The sequence below is a fragment of the Cervus elaphus genome, chromosome 12, assembly GCF_910594005.1.
Source record: "Cervus elaphus chromosome 12, mCerEla1.1, whole genome shotgun sequence".
In the NCBI taxonomy this organism is placed as follows: Eukaryota; Metazoa; Chordata; class Mammalia; order Artiodactyla; family Cervidae; genus Cervus; species Cervus elaphus.
In genome coordinates this window covers 90733163-90750596 of record NC_057826.1, presented here as the reverse complement: position 1 = coordinate 90750596, position 17434 = coordinate 90733163, and the positions used below count along the sequence as shown (strand labels likewise).

The window sequence follows — 17434 nt, the reverse complement described above, 5'->3', positions numbered from 1 at the left end:
CATAAACTTGATTTTCTTCTCTAAAATCTTGAGAAGAGGCCAGAAGTGATCCTGAAAACTTTTCCTGAGGTAACTGGCCAAGTTGGAAGGTGTGGGGAGGGGATGGACAAGGATTTAAAAAAAAATAATCAAGGACATGGTCAGAAAGTAATTCTCTCAATGAATGGACCTTCAGTTGATGGAGGAACAAACAAAGTGTGCATTCAGAAACTGGCCTCCTCTCACCTGGGAAAGAAGGGGGCGGTGGTAACACGGGCTCCGCAGGCCCCTGGGGCTGGCCTGGCACCGAGGAGTGGAGTGGAAGTGAGGCTCTCAGCACGAAACCAGGGCTCACTAACGTGGCCGAGGCCACACTGCCATCTCTATTTATTGCCAACTGGACTGTAGCTCTCTTGCGGGGAACAGAGCTCATCTTCTATGTTCCCACCCCTCAACAAGGGTTACCGTAGTTCGTCACGCTCCACAGTGGACGGGGTCTTTGAATAGAAAGGAGACAGTAAGGCTCTGTTAATTTTGTGTTATAACATAGGACTTTTTTCCTCCCCTCTGATTATGTAAGAGAGGAGTTTTTCCCCCTTTAAACAAAGTTGCCAATAATGTCAGAGAGATTACAGAGAGGGAACAGAAAAGGTCAAAGATCTCAGGTGTTCCTTTAGCTGGGCCTACTTTTTTTCTTTTTAAACCTCCCTTTATGTTATTTGTCATTCTGGGTTCTTGTCTTCTCTAATATTAACATTTAAATTTTTAACCACAGAAACATAGGTTTATGAGGGCAAACTTTTCATAAGCTTATAAAGTTGTTCAAATGTTTGTTAACAGTTATTGGGAAGGGCAAGTATCTAATATTTTAACTGGGTAAAAATTCATTGTTACAGTCTCTTCTTTTCCTTTTCTTATAATAAATAAAGCAAATGTATTGTGATACCAAAAATGTGGCTCAGTCTGAAATACACCATGTAAGCCATTCTTCAAGACTGGTGTACATAAAGTGTCCCATTAAGTGGGCATTAAAATGAAAAAATATAGCTGGAATTAAGAATTCAACATTGACTAACTCAACTCAATGGAACAATTTAAAAGATAATCATGGATTATGATAAAATTAAAAGAAATATGAGGAAAGGAACTCTGAATCACTGTGCCAAAGAAAGGTGAAAAAAACAACAAAAACCCCCTAAACCTTTAACTTGGGACTGCGGTAATTTTTCTCATTTCAGTTATGTGAAAAAATGTTAAGAAGCTACTGATGTTCAAGTGGTTTCACCTGCTAGCATACCACACATATTATTAATTTAATGTACATATTAAAAATTAAATATTAATGGTGATCTTTTTCAAAGGTAAAATTTATTGAAATTTCCTTCATTTTAAAAAACAGAAAAATGCATGACCTCTTTTCAAAGATGAGTGTCCTAATGTAAGGAAAATAAAAATCTCTCTACATCATGACATGCATTTCCCCCTCTGCTTTGATGACACTAAGCATATATATTTTTTTCAGAAAACAAATACTTGGCCTGTCAAATTCTTTATAATGTCTTAAAAAGTTATCGACTTAAAAATCCAAAGGTGTAAAGCCCTAGGAAATAGGTTGAATAATGGAAATGCCAAGGGGCTGCAATTACAGAGGCGCTTCTTGGTGTGAGTCCCATCACAGTATACATGTCTCCACGGTGAGGAAGGGCATGTTCCTGCTGCAGCAATACTTCACCCAGATTAACGGCTGCATTTCAGGAGCAGGAAAATGTAACCAGCTTACATTCTGTCCAGCTCACAACCTGAAAAATCTAAATCATTTTTTTCACAGCCTGAATGGCCCAAGAATGTTTCTGTTTTTCTTTACTCTTTATATATGTTCCATAATGTTTCAATCAGTGTACCGTCTCTTTTTACTTTCAAAAAATCAGTATGTGGCTCCATATAAAAGGACCTATCTTCAAGTCTTATTACCTTGTATCACAAAGTTTGGTAAATACAATTTCAACTGGCTTTAAAAGTATTAGGAAAGTTTTCTGATTACAGAACAATCTTTTACAAAATGATTATTAAAACAGTAACTTGTCTAAGTTTGTAAAACAAAACAAACAAAAAACCCCAAAAAACACTTCAGGGAAAAATGCTAAAATGTTGATCATATAACTAGTTTTTATGATTTCTATCATTTAGTTTATACTAGTTAGCTTCCAAAGGCATGTCAGTCCATCAGAGCTGGGCATCAAAATCTGTAAAGGAACAATGAAATTCAAAGAATTTCTTTAGTAGTTTTAACAGGCCTGTAATCAGATCTTTACTAAGATCAAAATTGTCTATAAGAAGACGTGAAGACTTTTGTTTTTGTTATTAAATATATCAGCTTTTTTCTTGGAGTTAACGGACTGTAACATAACTAGAAAACCTACCTGGTTTGAAAGTGGTTTTTCTTTCACCAACTACACCCCACTGTTTCTCTACATAACACTCAAAACATTTATTTTAAAGAAACCTCAGCATATGAACTTCAGGATTATAAATGATTTCTCATTAAGAATGCAAAGACAAATGTTATTCAGGTGCTAGTTTATTTATCTTATTATTCAGAGATAATTTCATGATGACAGTTGTCAATAACCAATTACAATACCAGGAAATTCGTAGAACAAAATTCTGCAGATAAATTGTTGTTTCTGAATTTAATTCTAAGAAGTACACTACCCCATTTTTCATAGACCAGGCTGAGAGGCCATGTCTACTATTTCTAGGCTAATTTTTGCTTACTGCAGAAAGGAAGATGACTTCCAGTGAACTTTAAGTAACCAGTTCATGTCCATCATTGTTGAAAAAGGGAAGGGAGCCGAGAGGGCCGGAAGAAGTAGCAGGACAGAGAAAATGCCACATGGATTTAGGAGTTGAGATAACTGACAGTAAAATATATGTTCTTTGGTTAGCAAAGCGAAAAGGGGGAAAGTATTGCATTCACAATAGATACACACTAGCATTCTAAAGCAGGAGACAAGAATGTCAAGAGTGTCTTCTTCCCCCACTGCCAGATGGAAGGGCTATTATTATAAATGAAAGGCAGCAGTGGTGGATGCCAGGCACTTTTGTTGTGTGCCAGATTCTCAAGTCCAGATGCAAGCAGGTTACCCCTGGGACAGGACGGGCTTCAGCTCCCGCAGCAGAACAGAAGCAATCACAGTCTTCTCAGTGTTTATGACGAGCTGCGCTGTGGAGGCTTCCTTCAGTTCCACTGTGACGAGCATCAGCGACCCACTGTGCACAGTTTTAGCTGCAAACCTGGAAGGAAAAAAACCAACACACCAGGGACCTTTTATCACGAGGGGGACAAAAGGAGACAGCATATATTCAAATAGGTTTAAAATAACTTTTTTTTCCTCAATAATTTATTACAGGTTCCCTACTGCCCCAAACCCAAAGACAAGCATTCTCCCCCCAAAATCAATAAACTGCCCAGCACCATGCTTACCACAAGCAGGTAATTTCAGTATCTTGGGAACAGAACAGAAAAAGGAGTTTTATTTTACTTATTAGTTTGAACAATAGATGCATGTGAATAACTCTTGATTACTACATATTTGAGAATCACTTATTCATTTGATATATAACATTTCACCAGCCAAAGGCCATTTAAAATAAACTGCTCTATTTTCATCTTTAAAACATGTTAAGAAAAGGTTATCTTTCTCAAAGAGCTTGAAATTTTAATTTCTCATATCTGAAAATGACTATGCAAGAAATTAGATAATTTTATGTGCATTATCGAACTCTTACTAGGTTTCAGTGAATTCATACATGCTAAAATATTCAACTTCAGTCTCTAACGTTGAGGACATGGAAGAAAATCACGTGACAGCCACGTGTAACACCACACTCCCTCTGTATTTTGTTTTTAATGTTCCGAACATTAGATCTTCTTTCTGCTTTAGAATAGGAAAGAGGAAACTTGAGGTCTAAGGCTCACATTACTAAATTCCAAGACATGAAGAACCTACTAATTACGTGGAATTAAAAGCAAAACTAGCCTTTTAAGCACTGCAATTGACTGCAAAGCTGTTGGGAGATGCAATGAACCTCTGTCTATCCTGCTCATTCATTCTGCCTGCACAGTTGAGCCCCAGAGACGGAAGAGAACGGTCCCCTCCTAGGCCCCCGTTTTTTACATGGAGCGTGTTCCACAGATTTTGGGGGGGTGAGGGGGTCTGACTGCAGGGATGACTGGAGAAAAACAAAGTTGCTGCACATGAGCTTTTGAAAACACTAACAAGTGTGGAGCAGGTCTGTGACCTGCTGTGACCCCACTTTGCAGGGCCAATCCCCTCTCCCCTTTCGGCAGGACACGTGTCTGAACCTGAGCCATCTGCCTCAATTTGCGCGACATCTCCAGCCACAATGGCGCCCAGTTAGCCCTGACAACAGCGCACAATACAGAAAATCAGACCGCGGCGCTGACAGCACGCTGCGGGCCATTCAAGAGCAAGCCAACTGGTCAGTGTCTCCTGTCTGACAATTAGCACGGGCCTCGCACTGAGCCCACAGCCTCCTCAGGGATCTGTTTAATTACCATCAACATAAAAGAGGGAGTTTATCAGGAGACACTCAGAAAAACTTCACTCCCGACTTAATTAAAATATTAGCCACTTAAGCAGGAAGCAGATTCTCTTTAAATGGAAAGTAATTTCTTTTTTGAGTTTTTTTTTGAAATGACACCAAGAGCTCATAATATATTAGATTCTTTTTTTTTTCTTTATCTTTTTTTTGGGGGGGTGGGGTGGGGGGAGTACCTAATAAGCCATCTTTGGCCTAAACAGAATCATGAAGATCAGTTTTCCAACAATAATTAGAAAAATGTATCAAAAGCAAAACAAATATGCTAATTTTACTAAGTTGAAAATCTTTTCAACAATTTTAAGCTGTGTTTTACAACGTTAGCTAAAAAAAAAATATCAGCTAATGGGTGGTAGATAAAGTATATTAGAAACCTTCCTATATGTGTATTTGTTTACTGTATCCAAACATGCTGTAGACTTGCAAGGAATCTGATAGAGCAATTTTTCCACTGAGAGAAGCAACTATAAGTAAGCAGTTTAGGAACAGAAATCATAGAGGTTTCATGAAAGCTTGAACACACCCATCTGCCCTTTAGATGCCCACACAAGACATTAGGAGACGGGCACCTCAGCTGCACTTTTTTTTTGGGTGCCATTTTATTTTTTTAATTGAAGGATAACTGCTTTATAGAATTGTGTGGTTTTCTGTCAGACATCAAGAATCACCCATAAGTACACCCATGTCCCCCCCCTCCTCGGCCTCCCTCCCACCTCCCTCCCCACCCCACCCTTCTAGATTGTCACAGAGCCCCTGTGTGAATTCCCTGGACATACAGCAAATCCCCACTGGCTAATGATAACGTAGATTTCCATGCCACTCTCTCCACACACCTCACCCGCTCCCTCCCCGCCCCCGTGTGCACAGGTCTGTTCCCTCTGTGTCTCCATTGCTGCCCTGCAAATAAATTCATCAGTACTGTCTTCCTAGATTCCACATATATGTGTTAGTATACGATATTTATATTTCTCTTTCTGACTCACTTCACTCTGTATAACAGGCTCTATGTCATCTGCACCTTTGAGAGAACACAAGATCACCTGCCCTCAAATGACCTCTGTTTTCTAACACCTTTTGCAGGTTTCTGCATTCCTTTTGTCCCAATTTTCGAGGTTCTTCTGCTTCACAGGAGAACCCTCTTTCTGGATTTCTGTTAAACCATGTCACCAGATGACAGACCCTAGGTGGCTCTATTGTCTCACCCCCTTATGCAACTTTCCCCACAGATGTGGTCATCACCAAACTGTCACTCAACAAAGATTTCGGCAGAGGTCCCTATTTCTGACAGGTATCATCATGTCAATGGCAGTCTTAGTAGTCTCTTCATTTACTTAACACTTGTGCCTTGGGACCATGAAGAAGAAGACTGTCATGCATTCTGAATAGGAAGGCAAAGTGCTGCTACCTGACTGTCAGGGTTGCACACCCCAAGGCGCCTTTTGTCTCTTTTCTATTCAAACTTAGGTTTGATCTTACAAAAATACAAACTCAGCAGAGACAACAGTCAATTCTGACGTCAGTATGTTTACAGAGATTAAAGCTAGTGTCCTGCTGTTGTTCAGTCACTAAGCCCTGCCCAACTCTCTGTGACCCCATGAACTAGAGTCTTGTACATGTTTTTAAGATATTTATTACCACAAAATTATCAATACAGTAAAGAATACAAATGTAGAAGGAAAGAGGCATTTGCTTACACTGCAGTGGAAACACATTAAGCAAATCATCCCAGCAATAAAATCTGTCAGCTGGTGTGAAAGCTACTGTCTTTTAACTAGTTCTCTATGTTCTAATGGGCACAAGTGGTGGAAGCAATGTTTTAAAGCAGAGGACCAGAAGATCAGATGTTCTGACATTCTCATTTCACAGTTCAAAAAGGATGTATTTAATTGAAACACAGCATGATTACAATTGGTTTGTTTTGGTCCATGGAAAGCAGAAACCACCCCTGCCTCCAATTTATTAATCACTTAACTCCCAAACAGGCTATGCTTTAATGTACATTTAAAAGATAGTTATGGAAAGAATACTAATTAGTAAATAACAAATAGCTAGGTTGGGGGTGTAAGAAACACTGAAGACAGCTTGCGTCAAATACTTGTATACTAAATTTAATGACTGACATCAGAACCTTTGAACTTGCCTCAAACTAAGATCACACTGTGATATAATGTTTTTCAGAAGAGCTATGAAGTTTCTGATCATGGTAACGATGATAGCAGCATTTATTAAGTGCTGTGTGCACTGGGTGCTAAGTACCTCACTTGCATTATTTCTCTTGATTCTGAGTCAGATCAATTCACAGATGAGGAAACCCAGGCCCACAGAAGTGGAGAAACTTGCTCAAACACTTGGCTAGTGAATGGCTGAGCAGGAATTTGAACCCAAGCTTTCTGATTTGAGGTGACACAATTCTAATATATGCAAAATGCCCTCTTAGTATTTGTTTTTTATCTGTCAACAGTAAATTAAGGTTTTTCTGATTTACCTTTTATGCATATAATCTATTATTGTTCTAGAACTTTAAAAAGAAAGATTTTTCTCTTCAAAAACTGTGCATCTGATTTGTAGAGTTCTGTAATTCAAAGCATCTTGATTTGATGCTCTGTCATGACATATTTTAAATTTCTGTCTTTAAAGGTTAAAAAAAGAAATAAATATTCTCCTACCCCCCACTCCTTCAAAAGAGACACCAGCAATGAAAAACACAAAACCTTGAATGGAGCTGTAATGTAAGGAGGGACGACTAGAGACCAACCAACCTCGAACACCGGCAACACCACAAATGAGGACAAATAAGTGGGTGACAGTTAAAGATGTATTGCCTATGTATGATGGGCTCCATGTTATTAAAAGAATACCATCTAGGTATTTTTCATAATTTTTCATTTTCACTCTAACCACCAAGCACTCGTTGTCTGTAACCACCGAGAAGGTAAAACTGTATGGATATATTTGTATTTCATCTTATTAAATGTCTTTTTGTTTATTATCTCTAGCAACTGACATTTAATTTTTGAAGTCTGTAAGAATTCCTAAGGTATGGCAAAACCCACTACAAATATTATAAAGTAACTAGCTTCCAATTAAAATAAATAAATTAAAAAAAATTCTAAGATTTAAAGAAAAAGACAAAATAAGCTGGTTGCCAAACCTAAATGAAAGTATGTGCTACTCTTCTAAAGAAGCTAATATTTAACTATTGAGAAAATTTATAACTATTATGAGAACAGGTCAAATAACAACACATTTGAACAAATATATTATCTACAATACATGAACTTATTCCTTCATGCACTTAAACTGTCCTTTTTTTAGATTTGTGAGAAAATGGCTATGGGCCTTAAATGCTCTTTGTTGGATTGAAAAAGAACCCTGCAACTCAGTTGTTTTTAATAACTTAAATGTTAATAGAACAACATGAATTTAAAAATAGTTATCTGAGAAGCTGCATCCATCCGCAGGGTATTCACAAACAAAAAAATTTTTTATGCAGAATCATATTTGCTACACTTAATGCAACAGCTCTAAGACATGCTTTTTCTTCTCTTGGATAGTCTTCCTGGTTTCTGATTTTTCTATTCTGAGTTCAATTTTCTTGTGTTTTCTGTTCTACTGGTTACCAGAAGCTGTGACAATGGCCCACTCGGGCTAAAACTTTTTTTTTCCTACTCTGTACATGAAGCCTTCAATTACTGCCTGCTGAAGCAGACAGAATCCTATTAGTAAGAAAGACGATCACAAGACGCAGTGCCCTGCCCTAGCTGTATAAAAATAATTAGTCCAAAGTTGACAAATGTGTAATGAAGTCGCACAATAATTATATGTAAGAAATACTGGTTTGAATAAGCTTCCTAACATCAAGCACCAAAGCATGTTGATTTGTAGTATTATTTTCTAAAGGATTTAAATGATAAATCCCTACAATTTTGAGTTAATATAGCATAACATTTTTAAAAGGCAGAGAGTTTGTATGTTGTAAAAAACCCTATTTTGTTGATTATAAAAATGTAAAAGTTAAGCCCACTACACTATTGAATCAGTATTGAGAAAAAATTTAGATGTGATTCAAGTTTAGAGAATTTATCTGAAGCAATGTATTTTTCCCTATTATTTTAAAAAAAGGCCAGCAATATTGTAATGTTTCCTTTAACATTCTGATAAGAGTTAAAAGAATTAGTGACCATCATAATTTAGGACTCTATTTTCCATTCTAATCTTTAGAACTTGTATAAAACATGATTCCCCACACTCTCTTGTCAATGATGCGTTCTCTTTCTTTATATAAGAAAGCTAAAAAAAATCTAAGTGCACTTTCTCAAGAAAGATACGAAACATCCCAGTTATTCTAGAGCATTTTTGGTTTGTCTGTTTGTGGGGGGTGGGGTGGGATGGGACTTAACAGAAAACCAGAGAGTAAAACAAATAAATTCTTACCCCCTTCTGATTCCTTACAAAACTGTCAGCCAGAAGGAAAACCATCAAGAATACCTTTCTTTCATTTTTACATGAAAACATTTATATATTCCTATTTGTAAAACTGTTGCATTGTAGAAAATTATCTCACAAACAGTAGAATTAAATAAAATTTAAATATAGAATATCCTAAAACAAAAATTAACTGCAGTTTGGCTATTTCTGAAATATCCAAATGCGCCTTTCGTGTAAAAATTAACTGAGGTCCACATTTGTTTTCCAACGTAACGCTGCTCAGAGCCTTCAGAGATCAAAGCAGTCAGACAAGAAGCAGTGCTGCGCCCTAGTGGATAACCACCAAACTGAGAAAACTGATCACAAAATAGGTTTCACAATCTCAGTAATGTCTGAGACTCCAATTTGTTTTTGCTTTTTTTTTGGAGGGGGACCATGCTGCTCAGGTTGTGGGATTTTACTTCCCCGACCAGGGATTAAACTGGGCCCTCAGCGGTGAGAGCACCAAGTCCTAACTACTGGACCACAGGGAATCCCTCTGACTTGTTACAGAGTGAGGTTGAAGCCTGGCACTTTTATATTATTAACAACTGTATGTACAAACTTTTGTTTTAAAACAGATTAAGTTTGGTGACTATAGTACCAGGCTTATAAAATTTGGGCATCAAGACATCAAATGTCATTCTTTTTCATTATGGTCCTTCAAAATTACCCAGTATTTAAATATTCCATAGTTATCAGGGGAAAAGAAAACAAAAACAATAACCCAAAGATTGACCAACCTAAGAACCGAAACTGGGAAAATAGCAAAGACTTCACCAAAAAGTATGTATGTCGTTCATGTTTGTAACCCCAGTGCTAACAAAATCTGTCACAAAAGTCTTCAAAAAATACTGAATTAAGGAGTTACACAATGTGGATATTTTAGAATACAAACAATGGTATACGCCAATACTTAACCATTAAACATGTATAGACAGTTTAAGGACTAGAAATGAAACAAGTTGTTCTTTACAACTACTTCAAGTAAAAAAAAAAAACATTTTAATCCTAAAACAATAAACGATCTTTAAGTGTGCTGGTAAATTTTAAAAGTTGGCTGCCAGGTTGCCATGGATTCACAGTTGCATTCACAGCATCTAATTTTTCTAATAGTTAAGGACCTAAGTAATAACAGCAAAACAACACTTACTCTATTAGGATTGTAATTATTCTCAGATTGTACATGTTCAAAATTTGCAAATTAAAAAAGTGACACAGTAAACAAAATCCAAACCATAGATTAAGAAATATAGGGTGTAAAAAGGAATGTTAAGTCCTGAATACAACTTCATAATGAAAGCTCTTCTAAGGTTTTACTGGAGAAGCTAAGAATCAAAATAGAATCATGACACAGACATGGCTTTCTGCTTTCACTCAAATATCACATTTTCCCCTTGTAAGGTCAATTTGTTGTTCATGAAAGGGTAAAATGAGTAGGTTGTACGATATAACAAAATGAGTAGGTTGTACGATAATTGCTTTTAACAATATTACTGTATGTGAACGTCAGAATTCCTGAAACTGGGTTAAAATATAAAATGCTGAGACTGCTGAAAGGCAAACTTCTACTTACGGTCTAAGACCGTCTCATAGCCACCACTGTAATGTGCTACTAAATGGCAACCCAACCCAGAATTCTCGCCTGGGGAATCCCCATGGACAGAGCAGCCTGGTGGGCTACAGTCCGTGGGGTTGCAAAGAATCAGACACGACTGAGTGACTCAACAACGAATTCCTTTCTTGATGGAGCATATAGGACAAAAAGAAGAAAAGCTTAAATCAAACATCTTGTCTACTGGTATTTCTTAACGACTAACCTGTGAAAAAGAAACATACAAGGAAAAATATTTTTAGAAATACACCATGTGGCTGTCATTAACCACGAACTTCTGGAACATCTGTCTGCAACTACTTGGGAGTACTGGCTAAACTGCAGATTCCTGGGCCCTGTCCCAGCGGCCCTGAATCTGAGTTTTTGGGTGTGGGTCCCAGGAATCTGAGTTTTACAAAAACTCCTACCTGGTTCTTTTATACAGAAAAACCTTAGAGATTTTGAAGGTACAGATTTTTCAGCTTTCTGCATTTTGATCACTATACCTTAGTTTATCAGAGGACAAACAATGTGATTAAGGCAAATGCACTTAAAAAAAAATGCAGTTTTTAAACTGCTGAATAAAAATCTCCTTCAAAACCGCTGAATTTAATTTCTTTCTTAGAGGAGAACAAGACATTTTTTCTGGCCCTAGAAAAACCTAGAATTTCCAAGGCTAGTGTCTCTAATCTCCCCTAAAACACATACTCTTTTAACTTTTCAGTCTATTTGTACAGTGACTTACTATTGTTCATTCTGCTTTTTGTACACATTACTTTGTTTGTTGTTGTTTAGTTGCTCAGTCGTGTCTCACTCTTCTGCGACCCCATGGACTGTAGCCCGCCAGGCTCCTCTGTCCATAGGATTTCCCAGGCAAGAATACTGGAGCGGGTTGCCATTTCCTTCTTAAGGGTATCTTCCTGACCCAGGGACTGAAGATGTGTCTCTTGCATTACAGGCGGATTCTTTACCGCCTGGGAACCCCATATTCTTTATTAGTATTGTTTTAAATAATATGCTTTAAGACTTTCAGTGTCTCATATGACACTCTATTATGAGTATCTAAACAGGACATGAAGATATTTGGCTGTATATTTAGTAAATGCTTTGATTCTTTTGATTCTGATGTCTATATTACCCCTTATCATGTGGTAACTGTAATTTGGAAAATAGCAAGATTGCCACAATGACCATAACTCTATAGATCTCAGTAAGATGGTTTTATTCTCAAAGAGCAGCTTTTTTGGTCTTTAAGTACCTACCATGGCAATGAAGATAGAAATTAAGTGTTTTAATAGTATACTGGTTGGGTTTCTGATTCTATGGCTCATTTAGAAAATAAAAACTAAATGTCATATAATCTAAAAGTAGTTATACTTTTTCAACTGATCTTTAAAAGTGGTTAACTATACTTAAAATGCTTGTGGTTTTTGAAGTGAATTCCATAAAACTTGTGCTCCTTTAATTGACTTTTTCTTAATGGAGGTATTTTCTGCTAATGTATTAGGAGCCATTTTCTATTACGTATTTAATTAAAATGTCTACTTTATATTATTACACACATCTGCATATTAATAAAGACTAGTTTTTTCTTAGCTAATTCTTATATAAGTATTTTTAAACTTGGTATTTAATGTAAAAAATATTCAAATTGTAAACAGTAGTAGGAACAAATGATCCTAAAACTAGACAACAGGAACTTAATTCATTGAATGGTTAGAAAGAATATTCTAATGTTAATTTAAAAGTGCTCTCAGAAATAAAAGGCCCTGAAAAATTAAATAGAACATAATAGATAGGCCAGCCAAGAATAATGTAATTTCTTAAAATACTAATGGTCAAAATGCTTTTCATGCATATTGGTTTTTGTTTTTCAAGTAATTTTAAACTTATTACCATTAATAAATACAAGAATGGTTTTGGTCCAATTTTTCATAAACTCAAAAAAAGCAACTACCACAGAAGAATAGAGAAGTCATTCAAAAATCTCATAGAGATTTCAATTTTATTATGACAAGTAGTATATAAGCTTAAATATATAAATTCATTCATCCCACAGGGTAATACACTGTTGAACACTACCATTAAAAACATTAATAAAATTTAATAAAGTAGTAAACTTAATTTTTGTTATTATGAATAGCAATTGAGATTTCATTTTAAATGAAATGAAGATAGTCATTGGTACAGATTTTACTAATAATTGTTTATTTTGGTTTTAACTTACTGGGCATAAAAGAGTGGCAAAAATGTTACATTTGCAGAATAATAATTTTTGTTATTTTCTCTATAGAAGACCATGAGTAACTCTAGATATTTATTACCTGGAAGCCTTCTAAAATTTCAAACGTTATCATAGCCATACCTAACTATAACAAAAGCAAATGTAAACCATTTTCAGTAAGTAGGATGAGACTTTTGAGGCAAGTCAAGATAGCACAGCCTGTTCCGAATTAGATAACAGCCTTTTCATTCTCTTCTGGCTCTGTAGTAACTTGGACTCCTCCACCAAGTAAGCCAAATACCAGACTGCTGGGATAAGGCTTCATTATAAAAGTGTCAACACTTTGCAGAAGTATACGAATATGAGGACCACGGACATGATGTCTAAGTGCAGGCTTCCCTGGTGGCTCAGTGGTAAGGAATCTGCCCGCAGTGCAGGAAACACAGGTTCAATTCTTGATCCGGGAAGATCCCACATGCTGCAAGCAATGAAGCCCGTGTGCTACAACTACTGAGCCTGGGAGCGCAACCACTGCGTCCACGTGCGGCAACCGGAGCCGGTGCGTCTAGAGCCTGCGCTCCGCGACTAGAGTAGCCCTGCGTGCCACAACCACAGAAAAGCCCGCACAGAAACGAAGACCCAGCACAGCCAGAAATAAAATAAAAGCATAGAACTATTTTTTACAAAGTATAAGTGCAATTTCTGCATTCCAAAGTTGAATAGAAATGGTTCCTATTGTGTGCCTCCCCCATAGTGGTATGGATAATTGAGAACGGACTGTCACTTAATCATCTGAACAGGCATTAAACCACTTCTAAACCACCAAGACAAGTTACAGGCAAATTTTATGCTTTAATTAAGAATTATACAACTGTGCTAATAAGTGTCTCTCTGTTTCCCAAAAGGAAAATAGTTTTCATATTTGTTGGCTTGGAGAAGGTATTCTGGCCATTTTCTTCTTAGAAACAAAAATCTGGAACACTGTCGTTGCTTTCAGAAAAGTTAGAACCCTACATACGATGCAAAACAAAATCAGAAGTTCCAGCATAAAGAAGGGTTACCCTACGCTGTTTCGTCTATTATGAAAGAACATATTAAAGTAAGACTGAATGAAGTATGCTGGATACTAGATGAGTCAGGTAAAATTTAATAAAGCTAAAAGTTACAGATGACATACAATATTTTGGTGTTTTAGTAATTTCAGTAATTCAAAGGATCCATAAGTAAAATACAACAACTTCTGCTAAAGAAAACCACTCAGGAAAATGAAAAAAAAAAAAAAATTCAAAGAAGAAAACAAAACAAGGAAGACATAGAATCAAAAATTTTCACTGAAAAGTCTTTCTGTTCCTTTTTTCCCCTATTGAATAACACTGATAGATAAGTTGTATTTGCCTAGTAGTACCAACAAGAACTTCTATCCATTTTATTATTTTATCACCAACTTATGTGAGAATGACAGGGCTTATCATAAAGAAAGTGAAGCAGATCAGACCTCAGATGAAAGGTGCTCAGATCTCTTTAGCAACTTACTTAGTGACCTCCCTTTCAAAAAAAATAAAGGCACAGGGTAAATTTGATTTGTGACTAGTACCTGCAGTTTTCAACCTGTCACGATGAGCAGGTGAAGTAAGGCAACTCTATAATGGCAGATCAAGACTTGAACTCAGCTCTTCTGATGTCAAGTCCAACGTTCTTCCATAGATAACATAATTTCACTTCAATCACCTTCTTTTCCCTGCCATCCATTTCCAAACAGATGAGGCACTTAAAGCCCATAAGGAGAAGTTATAAAGCCCAATAATGGCAGAGCTGAGTCTAAAAAAATCCAGATAACCCTCAGAAATCTTTATTTGGGGCCTCTCTTGCCCCTGTATTAATTTAAAAAGATACATTAAATTTTTAAAGGTTTGAAGGCACTCTCTTTGATTTTAAATTATTTCCTAAATGTAATGATGGAAGTATGCCATTGGCAGTAGAATGACAGAGGAATTAAAGATAGTTTGCAATGAATTCCCTTAAGCTCACAGAGGACTAAGTAATCACTGCATGTTTATTTAAGGAGTAATTATTTTACTTTCATTTCAAGTCACTAGCATTCGTAAGAATACAAAGAAGGCACATACTAATCACGTTTTCTGCTACCTTTGAGGGCAAATAACTTGGACCTCACGGTTTAGATGGCTGGTGGTGAAGATACTTCCTGGCCTAAGAAACAGACGCTGCGTTTGGCCCCATAATGGTTCCTCGTCACTGAAAGCAGCCTTAGGGGATTGCTATCAAAAGGAAATCTATACCCAAACTTCCCCTCTTTGAAGTAAAAGTTCAAATCCACTGCTTTATAAAACAGTTCTTCCCAGAATTCACCGACTGTAGTGAAGTAAGAAATTCGCAACCATATCTCACACAAGTACCTTTACAAATCACCAAGCTATTATAAAATGCAGGTACACTATCTGTATCTTTCAGGAAAGTCCATATCCATGTACTAAAGACTGTACAAAATACGGAAGAGGGACCTTATTCCAAACCCATCAAGCAAATGTATTATCATGAAAAAGAAGGGGCATAGATATGTTATTCCCTGGTGGCTCAGCTGGTAAAAAACTCGCCTGCCAAGACAGTAGATACAAGAGACACAGCTTTGATCCCTGGGTTGGGATGATCCCCTGGAGAAGAAATGGCAACTCGCTCCAGTATTCTTGCCTGGAAAACTCCATGGCTAGAAGAGCCTGATGGGCTACAGTCCATGAGGTCGCGGAGAGTGGGACACGAATAAGCGTGCGTGCACACACACACAGAGATATGTTTAGAACTTAATATTTTCAAGGAAAATTATGAATTGAGAATTATATATTTATACATGTATACAAGTTACCTCCACATCACGGGTCAGTGAACGTACCTGTGTACATTATCTTGTCCAGAAGGGACTGCACCCACGTTGGCTACATTTGCTACCTTCTGAAGGATCACAGAGGAAGCAAAATTCTGCGGGGCAGCAATAATTGTGGTGGAAGTTTCGTTCATTCCAGAGAGCATGCCTGTAAGAGCAGAAAGAGGCTCTCTTTTACTGATTTCTCTTTGAAAACTATATTAAACAATTTTAAATTCATAGTCAAAATCTAAAAACTTTCTAAAGCAGAAGAAATACCACTTCAGAATGTAATTTACAAGATAATTTATCATTAAATTAAAAGGAACTGCAACTGATTAAAAACTTTTTTTTAAATCCTTGTGGTGTTGAAAAATGTATAAAAACGCAATTGAACATCACTCTTAATAACCTGATTTTAAATACTATGATTGATAAAAACATAGAATCACACAGATACTATTTTAATTTCAGTCCCTTTAAAATATACTCAATTAATTTGGGCTACATAATCTTAAGTTTTTACTATTTAAGGGCCCCCCCTTCCTTTTCATTCAAAGATCTCTCTTGCCAAACGCTGCCTGAGAACAAATCAAAGTGTTTCTGGAATAACTAGCAGCATTACATGATGAATGGTCTCAATATAATGGATCAAAGTTATCTCAACAGTAACTGGAAGTCACTGAACAGCTGTGTGGTTCTAAAAAATGGACAAGTATCTAAGCCACACTGAGTGGTCACAGTATTTGCCTAGTTAATGGAACTATGGTTGCTGACAAAAACAATCAAAATTTCTGAAGCAAAAACGTCTGAAAACAAAGGGAACAATGTAAATTGGAAAAATTTAAATCCCAGAGACATTTCAAATAATATTTAATAAAGATCATGAACAAAGCAAAATCATGAACAAAAACCATATAGAATTAACACAAGGCATGCTGTTAATGTCAGAATCTTATGTACAAATGTTCAAAGGACAAATTCAATAACCTGCGAAATACATGGAACAAATACTGAAGTTAAGTACCCAGTTTAAAAAAAACAAAAGCTATAAATGTTAAATGCCATCTATCTGATTCTGTGATGTTAAGTCACTGACACTCAAAAGTATCTACTAAAAATTATGATCCTTTGAGACATTTGATATGTGTACAACAGTTGACAAAATTTATAAAAAGGTAAAAGCTGATCTTGTATTCTCAAAAGGCCCTCCACCTTTAACGTTTGCTATTTAATTTTGCTATTTATGCTAATGCAACAGGAATTTTTTTTTTAAATCCCTATGAAGACACTAAAGCCTAACACTGTAAAAAGACTTATTTAGCTTTAACAAAGGACAGTTTTTACCAACCACTTTCAAACTGGGGGACACTATGTTCTGTCTTAGACTGTTTAACTTTAATATTAGGCAAAAGCTTTAAAAACCACACAAGCAGTCAAGCACTGCTTTTAAGGAAAGCACAGTGGCTGCTGACATAACGCTGCTGAGAGATGTGTGTCCTCATTTAGGGTTTAAACCTTCTCCATTAAGCTCTATTGAAGAGCAACTGCTGAATAAATGAATGCAACTATGTTTATGTTAAAAGCCTGTTTCCCGCAGCATGTAATTAAAGGAAATGTTGTACAAAGCCAGTACTTTTGTCAAGCTCCTGTAAATGGAAAGATGGATAGC

General features: G+C 36.5%; 1 protein-coding gene across 2 annotated transcripts in view; it reads right to left on the bottom strand.

Annotated features, from left to right (window-relative positions):
* Nucleotides 1-2539: 2539 nt before the first annotated feature.
* The window catches only part of AP3B1 (adaptor related protein complex 3 subunit beta 1), a 228004-nt gene continuing 213109 nt past the window's right edge, over nucleotides 2540-17434 (bottom strand). Inside the window, exons 26-27 of one of the 2 annotated variants that reach the window (XM_043919980.1) lie at nucleotides 15793-15931; nucleotides 2540-3273 (exon numbers count right to left, since the gene is read on the bottom strand). In XM_043919980.1, coding sequence (XP_043775915.1) covers nucleotides 3120-3273; nucleotides 15793-15931 — 293 coding nt within the window. In that variant the 3' untranslated portion in view covers nucleotides 2540-3119. Of the gene's footprint in view, nucleotides 3274-15792; nucleotides 15932-17434 lie in introns of those variants that run through there. The other variant, XM_043919981.1, reaches the window with a different exon arrangement.